Here is a 14944-nt window from a genome sequence, read left to right as displayed (position 1 = left end):
AATGTCTGGATTCATAACCTAAACTGAATGACTGGAGTTACTGGCAGAATGTTCCTCTTTGATTTAGCTGGCTTTTAGAGACGATCAATTTAGCAACTTGAAAAATGCATCCACGCAGAGGAACAATGTCACGTGTTTTATGTACAGTCATGAATTTGACTACTCCTGCACTGTGTCTGCTCTGCTGCCCTACTTTTAATATTAGGGTGTCTGGAGGCAGATCCATGTCAGTGTCGAGACTCTTCTACCATCTATTTGCTGTGACTTCAGCACACGCCGGCCTCCAGCGTGTGTGTTCGTAGACTCGGCATCGCTCAGCCCCCGAAGGCCGGAAAGAAGCAGGCTTGGGAATGCGAAGCTCCCTTCCAGCCAGGGTTGCCAAACAAGCCCCTCAGTGAACACTGACAGCTGTTTAGCTATTCAAATGTTAGGCTGGAAATTGGTGGGTACTTGAGAATATCTCTTTGTATTATCCAAGTAGTCACAGAGGCGCCAGTGTTGCTGAAGTGCTGGCAGGGAGAGATGAGATTTTCTCTGCAGTTCGGCTGCTTTGGGACTGTGGACGGCCAAGCTGGTGATTGCCAACCGGTGTTACAAGTCTGACAGCTCCCATGCCAGGCTGTCAATTCACCCAGGTACCTCTCTGGGACAAGCGGCCTGGCAGCCTGTCCAAGTTCCAATGCACAGCCAGTGCACCCTCCCTGAAGTCATGGTAAGGTCACAAGCCAGGGGACGCTGCTGTCCTGGAAGGCTGGGGCTACCTGGAAGCATTAACGGCGGTGACACTGTGAGGTGGGAGGACGCTCAGAGGAGCCTCCACGGGGAAAGAGAGGAGTAAATGCTCCAGTGTGGAGACAGATCGACAACGGACATACCGGTCCATGATTTAACACAAAGGAGGATTCTGACACAGAGAGATACCCACATCTGGAGGAGGGGAACTTGGACATCCCTGGGTGGCCTAGTTTCAATGTCCCTCCCATAGACGGAAACCTTCAATAGTCAAGAGACCATTCTGGGGCACCCTAAGGAGTGTGTTTTGGTCCTAAGTCCCCTGGGGACAATCAACACGGACAATCAACACGGGTTAGGCCCAGGCTTTTACAAGTCGGGCACTACTGGCACTTTGGACAGGACAATTCATCATTCGGGGACTGTCCCATTACTTGCAGGACATTTAGCATCTCTGACCCTGAGACACTAAATGCCAGTAGCATGCCAAACCATGGGGATGACCCCAAATACCCTCAGACATGCCTAAAAACTACCTGGGAGGGGGCAGTGCCAACCCTGGCTGAGAACCGCTGGCAAGGCCAATTCTGAACACCTGATAACTCCTCTTAGGGAAAGTTTCATGGCCCAGGGCTTGCTTTATTTATAGGGCTGTCTTAGCCCCAGCAGGGGCACCTCAGGACATTCGTGGGCCAAGGTGGGTTTTCTGGACAGGCAGCACTGATTGCATGGAAACATTCATTCTGGGGACGGCATTCTCTTTCTGGAGAGAATCCAGAAGAAGCAGGAGCAGATATTTCTATCCCAGAGCAGAGCTGAACCTGGGGGTTAATGGTACATCGCCTCTCCTCCTCAGGACTAAGGGAATAACTACAACTTCTAGATGCCTGGCTGAGCCGTTAAGAATCAGAGCTCATTAATTGCTCTTCCTGTGAAAGGAATAGCCAAAGGGACTGTCGGTGGACTTTTCAAATCTTGGTTCAGTGCTTAAGAGCTGGTTGGTATTTAAAAAGCAAGCCATGGCTAAGCTAATCTCCTGAGAGATGGTTTGTTGATTTCTGTGTGTAAACTTGCGTAGGTGTTATTGTATCAACTTAAATCACTTTTGCTTTATAAATGTTTTAATGATCTTCATACTCCTTAGCTCCTAAGAGTCTTGAAGGACGCAGTGTAACACGGACACGAAACAGTTAGCAGATGCGTGCACACATGCATGCGTACACACATGCATGCACACGTACATGCGTGCACGCGCGCGCGCGCGTGCACGCGCGCGCACACACACACACACACACACACACACACACACAGTCACTAGCACACAGTTGGGCATTCAACTTTCCCTCACCACAGTCATCCGAGGACTGTATGTTTTTGCAACAGGGTGCTCCCAGAAGCAGGAGTTCAAAGACCAAGACCACCTTGCTCTGGTAGCAAGCGGCTTGGTGCAGACTCAGAGGAACCCAAGGACCAGCAGTGGTGTGTGCTCCAGAGGAGAGCACCTCCTAAGAGAGGACAACACCAATCCAGGAGAGGAGACCCTGTGGGTACCTTAACAGTGGTCCGGCCATCAAACGTGAACGACTTGATCTGCCCATTTTCTAAGAAAACCTTCAGGACATTGGGGATGAGGAGAAGAGCTTCTTTCTTCATCATCTTCTGTGAACAGGCAGGGAAAGGACAAGGAGGGGGACTCATTTAGAAGGAGGAGGGAAGCCAGAGGAGGGGCGTGGAAAGGAAGAGAAAGGAGTGAGTGAAGGAGACAGGGAGCCAAAGGTATGGAAGGACAGAGATACAGAGGAAAGAACCCATCAATGATAATGTTAACGTGGAGACCAGAACCGAATTCTCCAAGAAGACACTGGGCCATATCCAAAGCTCACCCTTCATTCGATGTCACAGCACATCCACAGTCTACTGTGGCTCAAAGCTCCACAGCTCAGAGGGGGCTTGGCCCATAGAGACCACCACACTCTGAAGGGCTGATGGAAGGCCTTAGGAGCCTGCCTCACTCACCTGCTCCTATCTCCTGACTCCTGCCTTTCCACCTGGCCCTTCACACATCGAGATAACTTCCATGTCCACGCCTTTGCTCTGCCAGTCTCCCTCCCTCAAGGCATCCTAGGTCTTCGGTGACCTGGCCCCTGCCTACTTCTCTAGAGTCATATCTTACCATTCCCGGTACCCACAGTGCTCTTTCATGCCTGCATACCTCTAACAACTCATCATTCAGGGACTGCCACACTCCCTGCAGGACATTTAGCATCTCTGACTCTGAAACAGTAAATGTCAGTAACACGCCAAATCGTTGGGATGACCCCAAACACCCTCAGATGTTCCGCAAAGCTTTCTGAGAGTGGGCGGTACTGACCCTGACTGAGAACCACTGGCAAAGCCCATTTAAATTTTTTTTTAATTAATGAATTAATTTGGCTGCACTGGGTCTTAGTTGCGGCACACAGGATCTTCATTGCCGCGTGCGGGATCTTCGTTGCGGCATGCGGGATCATTTAGTTACGGCATGTGGGATCTACTTCCCTGACCAGGGATCGAACCCAGGCCCCCTGGATTGGGAGCACAGAGTCTTAGCCACCGGACCACCAGGGAAGCCCCCAAAGCCCATTTTCGAATACCCGGGGCTACAGCAAGCGCAGAGGACCGGGGTCTAGCCTTACACTAGTAGTGACCTGGAACACATACACAAATCCACTAGAGAACAACAATAACACCAAATCAAACCAACAGGTATAAGATAGCTAAGGTTTCCTAGATGAGGTGAATTGGATTTTGATTTTAAAGGAGGTGGCAGGCGTGGACTATTAGAGAGGCCAGACAAGAACAGTCCAGATCTAGGGACTGTCATGGACAAACTATGAAAACATAAGCAAGTCCTCCTGGGTCAGGGTGTGGTAGGAGGAGGGGGGTGGTGCTATTGTGACATCAGATCATTTCATGATGGAGTCAAGCCACAGTGGGGAGTGATGGGATCAAAAGCTGAAAAAGTGACTCCCCGGTTCTCTCCCTGATCCCGAGACGCCTCGCTCCCGCCAAGCCCAGAGGCCCCGGATTCCCAGGCTGATGATGCTCAGCGGTGGCTGGTTTTATTTAGCACACTGGGTTGGACTCAGATAATTACTTAATTGATTTTGCTAAAAAATAGAGCTGGCAAGGAACACCCACAGGATTTATTTTTGTTCTGGCTGCTTAATAAAGCCCTGGAACACAAAGAGAAAGGGGTGATAGGGTAGCTGGGGGTCACCTGGGCCTGGACTCCCGCCGGGACCTGGCCAGTGGTGAAGCTGCTACGGTCCACACTGGGATGGTGGGGGTGTGTGTGTACTGTGACATCATTTCCTGAGCACAGCGAGAGTGAGAAGGTTGATCCCTGTGTCTCTCCCAGACAAGAGCCTCCACCATGCTTGGTGGCCTGTCCGGGAGCGACAGAGTGACCCTGGGGGTGGGGGTGGGCGGGGCTTCTAGCCACTCTGGGGCATTTATGTGCAGGTTGGTCTGCAGTGGGGGCCGGCTTCTGCCTGTGGCTAGATGTGACATGTGGAGAGGGGAGTCATGGGGGGGGGAAGGGGGAGTGGGGAAGGGAGAGGAAAGAGGAGGAGAAAGGAGGGAAAGAAGGGGAGGGGGAGGAGAGGAGGGATTCTTCACTGGGTGGCCTGGCCTTGGTGGGTTACTCGGTGATGCCGAGACGGGATAGGTTGTACCTATCTGTACTCTCCAAATTCAAGCCTCACTTCCTCTGGGTGTTCAAGGGCTCAGGACACAAATGACCCCTTAGTGACTTGGACCTCAGGATCTGCTTTACTCTGATCCACAAGGACTCCACACTGCTCCCTTTCCTCTCTGCTCACTGGCCCTGGCTTCTCTTCAACCTCTTCTTCTGTGACTGACACGGAGCCCAGCCACCAATTACTCCGACGGCTTAGCCAATGGGGCCCAGTTGTCACTTGGGCTTCACAGCCTCCCTTGAACAGGGATGGAGGAGGGCCTAGGTGGAGTTTGGGTGTAAGAGTCAGGGAAATGGAGATGGAAGACACCTCTGTCCTTTATCCATCCCTTCCTCTGGGTGGCTCTGCCTCAAAGAACTATAGGGGTGCCTGGCGCCCCACTGATTTCTCCACTCAGGCTGGGCCTCCTAGCTTGTCTCAGCTGCAGCTGTTCCTCACTACAGAAATGCCACGGGCCTACCGAGAGCCCAGCCCAGGACAGCCTGTAAAAGCACACAGTGCCTGTTAGCTCCAGCTGTCCTTCCCTCACCCACCCCCATGGGATATCACCAACTTCTGCAGATTCCTAGAGGACTCGGAGTTATCATCCATGGCCGCTTAATGCACATCTTTCTGCGCTCCACCCACCTCTTCTCATTTGCTTATGTGGAACAGATGGCTCAGTTCACGTTAACCCCACAAAGCAGTGCGAAAGAGTGGGCTGGCCATGACCCCCCAGATTGGCCGCTGCATGGCATGGGCGGTCAAGCACCACCTGCTCCTCGAAATCATACCACCCTGCGGTGGATTCTATACTGTCTCAGTCTGAGCCACTTGTACTCCCAACATCACTGAGAGGTATCCAGAGGCAGGGAACAGGCATTTATTTTGCATCCCTTGTAACGCTGGGAACACAGCCGGTGCCTAATAAAAGCTCTGTGACTTAATGAGTCTATATCATTTCCCCCAGGCTGCTTCACCCTTCATTGCACAGTCTTCTCCAATTGAGACCTGGAGCTATGGGATCACTTCAACGTGAAGAGAGCTCAGTGTCACCGCCTCTTCAGAAAACCACTATTTCCTTCCTTCAAGTAGCCAAACGATGTTTATGGAGCACTGTGCTCGAGACGGAAATTTCTTGAAGCACCCTGAGGATTCTGAGTGTATTGATACATATTCCTTCTCCCCACAATGCCCAGGGCTTCTCTGGGTGCCACATACCCCTCACTCAATGCCCACCCAGAGCCCCAAGGTTCCCCCCCTCCAAGCCCTTCATAATGCTGTCCATTCTGAGGAGCAGCAGATGAGCAACTGGCCCAGAGCGAGACCTCGATGGCCAGGCCGACTCTGGCCAAGGGCCGAGGGGAGGAGGCTGAAGCTGCACTTACTGCATCTGTTTCTCCAATTGCCACCTGCTCAGAAAATCGGACCTTCACGGGATTGGATCTCAGCTTGGCCTTCTTTGCAGCACTGATGAAGGCGGATTTGGGGGACTGGAAAAAGAACAGAGAGGGCTGGTGAGCTCTCCACCCCTGGGAGAAACCTGACCTCTGCTGCGTGGGACTTAAGATGTCTCCGTATGGGTACCCTTTGCCCTGCTGATCAATAAGTCGATAAATAAGTATTGATTCCCTACTAGGTGCAAGGCAATGTGCTAAGTGCTTCCTTAGGTGATTGGTATGTTCTGTGTAAGCTGGGCATGAATCGAATTGGAGTAAGTTGAATCCCATTATTAATGCTCTAGGCCTAGGGGAGTTTGCAAAAATTCTTTGTAATAACATGCACTGAAGTTTCATGTATTTGATTTTCTTAATGTGAGATATACCTAAATGGTGGTTTTTATTACATCTGAATATGAACATCGCAAAGGATTTACAGAAATAATCTTATTCACTTCAAAGATATGCCCTGCCCCTAGGATGGAGGCTCTTAGAAAATATTATTTCAGATGTGGAAGAAAGGAGGCCTAGCCCTCCAAAAGGATTTCTCCACAATTTCTACACTATTTGGGAGTAGAGACGTTAGGGATTTTACCCAGGTGTCCTGCCTTCCTAGTTCTGGGCTCCCCACTACTTTGTTCATCCAATTCTATTAAGAAATGCTCCATCAGCTAGGCTCTCCAGTTTTCGAAAACGCCACAAATTCAGGAACGCCCACAAATTCAGCAGGACGCATGGTTAGCAAATGCTGGAAACTAAGTCTTGCCTGGGTGGGCCGTGGATTTGAGGAAATGCAGGAATCCTGGTGAGGGGCACCCTCATGTCTTTGGGGGCATTTATTCATCCGTGTGACAAATTTAGGGAGGGCCCACTCTGTGCCAGGCACAGTTCTAGGTGATGAGGGATCCAGCAGTGAACAAGATGGGCAAAACTCCCTGGCCTCAGGGAGCGCCCATCCTAGCAGGGACAGACAGACAGACAATAAACACAGAAATACCTCTTAGGTAGCAAAAAAGGACACGAGGACAAATCGAGCAGAGTGAGGGACTACAGCAGAGACTGAGGCCGTGAGGGGGGGGGGAGCGGCCGGGGTGTTATTTTAGATGGGACGGTCAGGGAAGACCTCTTCCAGGAGGTGACATTTAAGCAGAGGCCTGAAGGAAGTGAGGTTGAGACCGCCATGAGGATATCTGGAGCAAGAGCCTTCCAGGAAGAAAGAACAAGAAAGTCTCTGAGGTGGGAGGAGGACTGGGGTGCGTGCGGAACAGCCAGGAAGCCCAGTGTGGCTGGAGTGGAATGACTGAGCGGGGAGCCGGAGAGGAGTCTGGGGGCTGGATCACGTAAGGCCTTGTAAGCCGTGTCAGGAACTTTGGATTTTGCTCCACCGGAGGGTTTTGAGCAGACAGGGTCTGACTTGCATTTAAAACGGATGCCTCTGTCTGCTGTGTGGAAAATAGTACAGGAGGGTGGCAGCCAGAGGAGGGAGACCTGTTCGGAGTCCACTGCAGGAATACAGTTTAAAATATGATGGAGGCTTGGGCCAGGATGGTAATAATGGCGCTATGATCCCAAGTGAGTGGATTCTGGCTAGATTCTGAAGATAGAACCAAGATGCTATGTTGACGGACCGGTTGTGGGAGGTGAGACAGAGGAGTCAGCTGGAAGAATGGAGATGCCATTTACTGAGATGAGGAAGGGGGAAATCAGGCTTGGGGCTCCTTCAAACCATCTCCCCTACCAGTCTTGACATGGAGCCTGCGAGCCCTACAATCAAGCATTCCTTTGCGTTAAGGCCCTGAAGGGTCCCCACCAGCTGGGAAGGCAATACATTAAGCTATTTTCTGCCATTAACGCTGCGGTTGGGATTCATTTACTAGATCAGCCACAGGAGGGCAGGGCCCTAAGATAAAGACACACCAGCAACAAACGTCCTCGTCAGCTCTTGGGCCCTGGTCCCAGCTGTGTTCTCTTCCGGAGCCGACAATCTTACTCCCCACAGAGGGCAGACTGCAGAAAGCCACTGAGTCTCAGTGCTGGCTAGAGGGCAGGAACACCGGAGGGAGGAGCTTTAAAAAAAACCCCGGCGTTTTTAAAACATTTTTAAATTCCTGGGGATGGGGCCCAGGTATTGGTATCTTTTTAAGCTTCCAATGATTTCAAAATGCAGCTAAGGTTGGGAACCACTGAGCTAAAGGAACCTTAGACTTCTCATCCTGAGCCACAGAGGCAATTTGTTGGCAGCAGACAATGTAGCACAAGGAAATCCAGGGCTGGAGATCGTTGCAGAAAGTGATTACGGTGTTGATTGTTCATGGAAGTCGAGAAATGCCTTTGTGTTGCACAGCTTGGTGCTCAAATCTTGCGTGGAGGCTGTGGGCTGCGGCAGGAGCAAAGGGAGGGGGCAAGATAGAAGGATCTGTACTTCTGTTCAGGCAGCTCTGCTTGACTCCGTCTCCACAGCAGTCACATTTCCACCGGAGGTGCCAGACACAAGGTAGGTGAACTCTTTGTTCTACCTGACACCCACCCTCTCTTTTCTCTGTGATCATCCGTCATCGAATGCCCTCATGCACAGTGTGGAATGAGGCACCTCTAGAGACCTGAATGGGCCATTTAGTCCACCCTTCATTTTTACATAAGAAATGGAGGCCAGGGAAGAGGATACGGTTTACTCAATGCATCAAAATAACTGAGTAGTGGAGCAAAAATCAGAACCCAGATTTTCTGAGTCTCGGATTAGCCATCATCCCCCACAGCAGACTGAAGCTGAAGTCCAATTCCTGGTCTTTCGTTCGCTGGTCTGGTTCTACCTTGGTCCTAGTGAATGGATTTGAACAAATGAAGAGCCCTAACTGGTACCCTCTTATGTATCACGTATGGAGAGGGGACAGCCTCCTTGCTATCCTCAAGGATTACAGTCATTTCCAGTGTCTGTTGTACAGCTGTTTTCAGCTTGTTTGTGCCTCATTCCTCATTGACCCTTGTCCTGTTGGTCTCTAAGACTCCATCCTATTCTCGGTCTTCAGCCTTGATCACTGATGGTGACTCACTCCTTGTCAGCTGGTCTCTGCTACATGTCATAGAGTCATGTCTAGCTTTATGCTGCGACACAGGTGACGCCTACCTTGCAGTGTGACTTGAGGGGCTCTCAAAGGTCGCCCTTTCCCAAAGCATCTTCAAAGTGCAAATATGGGGCCTGAAGTTCTTGATCCTAGAGTCGCTCATTTGAATTAAAGTACTGAGAATTGGGAAGGCCCTGGTCAACATTCAATTGTGGTACCTAGAAGGAATAATGAATCCACTTCAGGGGCCAGCAGACTATGGGCCTGTGTGGGCCAACTCCTGCCCACCACATATTTTAGTAAATAAAGCTTTACTGGAACACAGCCATTCTCTTCATTTATGCATTGCCTATGGCTGCTTTTGTGCTACCACGTACGGCCTACAAAGCCTGAAGTATTTACTATATGGCCCTTTACAGAAGAAATTCACAGAGTCCTGCACTAACTCATTAGCGTGCACTCACCCACTATGTCTAAAACTTACCTGATGATAAGAATCACTGGGAAATGCTCGTTAGAACACAGATTTCTAGGCCTACACCAGACTTCAAAAGTCAGAATCTCTGAGAGGATAGTGCCCAGGAATTGTTGGAAATGTCCTAACGCACTAAGCATAGACTGAGTACCTTAAAGCTGGGACATCTGAGCTCCTGACTGACCCCATTTTTCCTCCAAGCAGCTGAGAGTCTCACTTTGCAATGGGCACCCTTTCTGGCTGAAATGAATTTTGGCCTGAAACACAGGACTAGAATTGCTAAGTACCTCCGGGGCCATTGCAAGCCCCTTGAAGTAAATATGAAGCCAGCGGCTCCGTGGAATAAGCAACAGAAGAGAGAGGCTGCCTTTTCCCTCAGGACTGAATTAAGCAGCTGGCGATTCTTTGACCATCTTTTAATTTGGTGGCTCTATTAGTACAGATTTCAGGGTTGTGTTCACTTATACCTTGGCCAAAGACAGGTATACGGCCAAACGTTTTAGTGTATGATAGGGCCGCACTTTGATAATTGTGAAAGGATTTTAAGAACATGGAGCTCAGGTTCCTGAAGCTTTGACAGCCTCCTGATTTCCCTTTCTGCTGCCTCATTTTCTTTGACACCTGAGCCTACTTATAAGCAATTCCCATAGCAACCACTGTGGGAGCCGGAGACAATGGAGGGCCATCCTGGTGTCAGGGGCCCACTGATAGGGGACCCGGGGGTCTTTCCTTCCTGCATTCAGGACTGCCTAGAGGGGAACATGTCCCCTCCCTGGCTTCCAAGGTCCCCCACAAACCACACATAACCCTCACTCCCCATCTATCGCCTAGTTGGGTGTTCTGCCCAGAGCTCCCTGGACACATGCGGCTTCTTCCCACTTCTGTGTCTACCTCATGCTATCTCTTCACCATCCCCACCCTTCAGGGCCACCAGTGTCCCTTCTGCTCAGCTAAATGCCACCTCTAAAACCCAGCTCAAACTCTACCTTGGTCCTGAGCCCTTCCCCAACCTCGTCATTCCCCTCCCTGGATTTCCTGTAATACTCCTTGTGAATCCACACCACCATTGCTCATCTCCCTAACCAGGCTGTAAAAGAAGAGATGACATTTTATATTGCCGTGTCTTCTCCTAGTGACAAGCACAGAGTAGGCAAATAGAAGGCAGTAGCTGATTGCTAGCGTTAATATCAAATTACTTCATCAATTCAGCGATAGGGTTTGAGTACCTGTTCTCTCTGCCAAGCAGTATATACTGGAGAAGCTCTGTGGAAACGAACTCTTCTGCGGTGGTTCCCATTATTTTGGCTTTTTTTCTGGACAGGTGGTTCCAAGCAGAGGGGACTGAGGCTCTTTGGGTACAGGCTAAGTTTTCAAAACCAGAAAACTAGGGTTCCATTTGAAGGGAACCTTCCCTTCTGCTTGCTTTGCCAGGGCTATTCTAGGTCACAAGCCAGTACTTTATTTTAAAATATTTACTGAGGGCATACGATGTGACAAGGTCTAAGGGTACCAAAATGAATACATGTTCAGTCAATCACGAGGAATAGTTGGTCACTCAAAGATTAAAGAACACTCTTAAATACATATAGACTTAATAATTGGATATCTATGCAGTATGGTTTGAGGGTCCCTGGGAAAGGATCCCTATGACTGCCCAAGATACTCCCCAATGATCTGCCATGGTAACTCCTTTAAAAGGAAAATGCCATCAGAAAGAGACTACACATTAGACTGTGTACCCTGGCTACATATCAGAATCATTTGGGGAGAGTTTTCAAAAGCTCAATACCTGGGCTCCATCCCCAGAGCTTGTAAGTCACCTGGTCCGAGGCTAGACCCCAAGGATCAATATGTTTAAGAGCTTCTCAGGAGGTTCAAATGTATAACCAGTAGAGAACCACTGTATTAGACCATTATCAGCCACAGAATGTAGGAGTGGCAGGGGCCTTAAAGATTGTCTGGTTCAATATTTCCCAAATTCTACTGAGCATCAGAATTACTTGTGGCTCTTATTAAAAGTACAGATTCTTGGGCCACAAACTGGACCTATCAGGAGATTTTCTTCTGGAGACTGTCAAGCTTGAACATGAGAGTCTGGTAAGAGGCACCCATGAGATGCCAAGTGCTACCATGTTCTGTGATGTAGGCGCTGTAACAGTGAACATGTGCTGGGGGTCTTCAAGAAGCTTTCACTTTAACGTGAGAGAAGATTCTCTCGGTTGATTTCTGCTATTCATAGTTGTGTGAGCGCTGAACTAATGAATACTGAACAGTTGTTCCTGGTGTGTGTGTGTGTGTGTGTGTGTGTGTGTGTGTGTGTGTGTGTGTGTGTGTGTGTGTGTGTGTGTGTGTATCTCACATAGATTATAATCTTAAATTCTAAAAACAACTCATCCTGGTAGATTCGATTTTCTTTATTTCACCAGGAGAAAATGAGGTTCTGAAGTGTTGTGACTTGCCTGAAGCTGCCCCATTAACAGAGTTGGCATTCAAACCCCATCCAACTGTCCCCAGAGCTGGAGCTTCCTGCACTACACTGCACTGCCCCCTACCATCTCCATCCTCTGGACGGCTCTGCATGACAGCTAAAACAAGAAGACAGAGCATCGTCTTGTTTGACCTCAGCTGGGAATGTGCATTGGGAGACTCAAAAATTTCACGCTGTGTGCATGTCAGCAAATGACCAGGAAACTGCCGTGAGTATGGATCTTGGAGTCACAAATAAATTTTAGGCAGTGGACGAATCTGCAAATACAGAATCTGTGAATACTGAGGATCGGCTGTACGTGTATGCATGGCTGACATTTGGTTGGGATGCACTGGTATGGCCATACCTGTTGTAAAATATTGAGGGATTCTCTCCCACTGATTGCTAAGTAGTCAGTGCCCTAAGCTTCCTGGGTGCCACCTGACCTCTCCCCTGGGACCTCTTTATAAAAGATCAACTAAAGGGTTAACACCTGGCACAGTTAGGCGGCCTGCAAGACTATGCTCCAGTGCCTGTGGCTGGCTTACATTTTGACTGGAAGGGGCCCCTCCTGTACAGGTTGCTAATTGTTTTACCTATCACTCCTGTTTTACATATACACTCCTGTGTATATGTGCTCACCCACTTTTCAATGTTTCTAGGGTTTAGAGAGCACAAGGCCAAGAACTAGAATGTAAGCTCTCTGAGAGTAGGAACCATGTCTGTCCTGTGCACTGCCATATTCCAAGCCTGGAAGAGTGCCTGGAATAGTAAGGCATTCAGTAAATGTTTGGTGAACAAATGAATGAACTAGAAACTCTCACTGAGGTTAGTCAGGCAAAGGTGTTTGGAAGACGTGAGTCTCAAGGACAGAAGTCTGCAGGGCAGTGAGAGCTAAGAAATGTACAAAGGAGAGAAGGAAAGCAGCCTGGCCATGGCAGAGAGGCCATGGGATGGGCAGTGGGGGCATAAGAACTGGGGGACAAAGGGGTGTTGGGGGCACTGGGATGAGAGTTGGGACAGAGATGCAGGGGGATGTTAGGCTCTTCATTCTGCACCTAAGTTTGGACACTTGAGTTTAGTTTAGTTTTAGTTTAGGTTGCCGTGATGGCTGGAAGTTGGATTTCCTTCGTTCCTCCAACAAATACTTATTGAGTGCCTATTCTATGCCAGCTGCTGTTCCAGGCGCTGGGGATACAGCAGTGAACCACAGCCTCTACCCTCGTGGAGCTGACATTCTATTGAGGGAGACAGACAATAAATACCTATAGGTATAATATTTCATGGGAATGTAAAATGATACAGCCACTCTGGAAAGTAGCCTGGCAGTTTTTAATAAATTAAACATACATTTAATATATGACTGAACAATCACACTTTTGGGCATCTGTCCCAGAGAAAGGAAAACTTAATGCTCACACACAAAAAAACCTGTACATGAATGTTTATAGCAGCTTTAACTGGGCTAGCCAAAGTCTGGAAGCAACCCCAATGTCCTTCAATGGGTGGATGACCAAACAGTGGTACATCCATACCATGGAATACTGTTCAGCAATAAAAAGGAGCAAACTATTAATACAAGCAATGGCTTGGATGATTCTCAAGGGCATTGTGCTGAGTGAAAAAAGCCAACCACCAAAGGTTACATACTCTATGATTCCATTTATATAATATTCTTGAAAGGATGAAATTACAGAAATGGAAAACAGACTAGTGGTTGACTGACAGGGATTGAGGGTGGTGAGTAGGGGCACCATAAAAGGGCAACATGTGGGATCCTTTCAGTGATAGAACTGTCCAGTATCTTGACTGTGTTGATACACGAAGCCACACATGTGATAGAGTGATGCTGAAACTCACACACACATTGTACCGACATCAGTGCCCCAGTTCTGATATGGTACTGTAGGTATGTAACATGTAGCCACTGGGAGAAACATGGTAAAGGATGTCACTGTACTATCTTTGCAACTTCCTGTGAATCTACAATGATTTCAAAACAAAAAGTTAAAAAATATAATATTTCAGCTCTGCTAGGAAGATTAAGCAGTATCAGGAGACAGTGGCAGGTAGATTCTATCTTAGAAAGGATAACCAGTAGAGAACCACTGTATTAGACCATTATCAGCCACAGAATGTAGGAGTGGCAGGGGCCTTAAAGATTGTCGGGTTCAATAGGTTCAAGGTTTGTACAAGGAAGTGACATTTGAGGAGACCTGACTAACAAAGTAACCCATAATGGGTCTCTGATCAGAGAGGTAAATTCCAACCACGCCACAAGCAGCATTTTGGGGGGGAACTGGTAGCCATTTTCATGGCAGGTGATTGGAGAGTGAGGGCTGACTGCCCACTGCCCACTAGACAACCAATCATGTGCAGTAAGGTGGGGAGGGAGGGGCCTATTGGTAACACCCACTGAGGGGTGGAGCTTGCAAGCCCTGAGACATGAGAATTGGAATTGAGAAAGGCCTAAACACCAGGAAGCCTGTGTGTGTTTGTGTGTGTGCGCGCACGCGCGCGTGTGTGTATGTTTGTGTGTGTGGTTCACATTGACACAGAAGATGGCTGGGGGCCATGAGGAGAGGCAGTAAATGCCAGAGTTTGATTTGAACCCCGTCTTCCAGACTTGTGAGCCCACGCCTTGCATCTATGCACTGCCCCTCGCTTTGCACAGAAATGCCATCTCTCTCTGGATAATCTTTCCCTCCATCTGTGCCTGGGAAATCCTGCCCCATCTCTCAAGGCAGAGCTCAGGTGCGGCCTCCTCTGTGAAGTCTCCTCTGATTTCACGTCTCCCATCCCCAACAGATGTGACCTCCCCTGTGGCTATGGGATGGGGTTGGGACATAGGTGCTGGGGTGCAGGGTAGAGTTGGGGACACCGGAAAGGGACAACTAGGCTGGAGGTGGGAGGAGGGCTCTGAGTTTTGCATGCAGAAGTTTTGCACCTGGGTTTGTGAATTTGAGTTAAGATGACTAAAAGGATGTGACCTAGTAATGGACACTGTGCCTTCTGATTTCAACTTTTGAGAAGAAGGGTCGGGACTTTCA

The 14944-nt window shown here is 49.1% G+C and overlaps 1 protein-coding gene across 1 annotated transcript in view; it reads right to left on the bottom strand.

Annotated features, from left to right (window-relative positions):
* Window positions 1-14944, bottom strand: part of FRMPD3 (FERM and PDZ domain containing 3) — an 85213-nt gene that overhangs the window by 40755 nt on the left and 29514 nt on the right. Inside the window, exons 5-6 of the mRNA XM_007456711.1 lie at window positions 5840-5944; window positions 2284-2391 (exon numbers count right to left, since the gene is read on the bottom strand). Coding sequence (XP_007456773.1) covers window positions 2284-2391; window positions 5840-5944 — 213 coding nt within the window. The remainder of the gene's footprint in view (window positions 1-2283; window positions 2392-5839; window positions 5945-14944) is intronic.

The sequence above is a fragment of the Lipotes vexillifer genome, unplaced genomic scaffold (assembly GCF_000442215.2).
Source record: "Lipotes vexillifer unplaced genomic scaffold, Lipotes_vexillifer_v1.1 scaffold1728, whole genome shotgun sequence".
In the NCBI taxonomy this organism is placed as follows: Eukaryota; Metazoa; Chordata; class Mammalia; order Artiodactyla; family Lipotidae; genus Lipotes; species Lipotes vexillifer.
The sequence above is the reverse complement of the archived record's forward strand: the minus strand, read 5'-3'. Positions and strand labels throughout refer to the sequence as shown.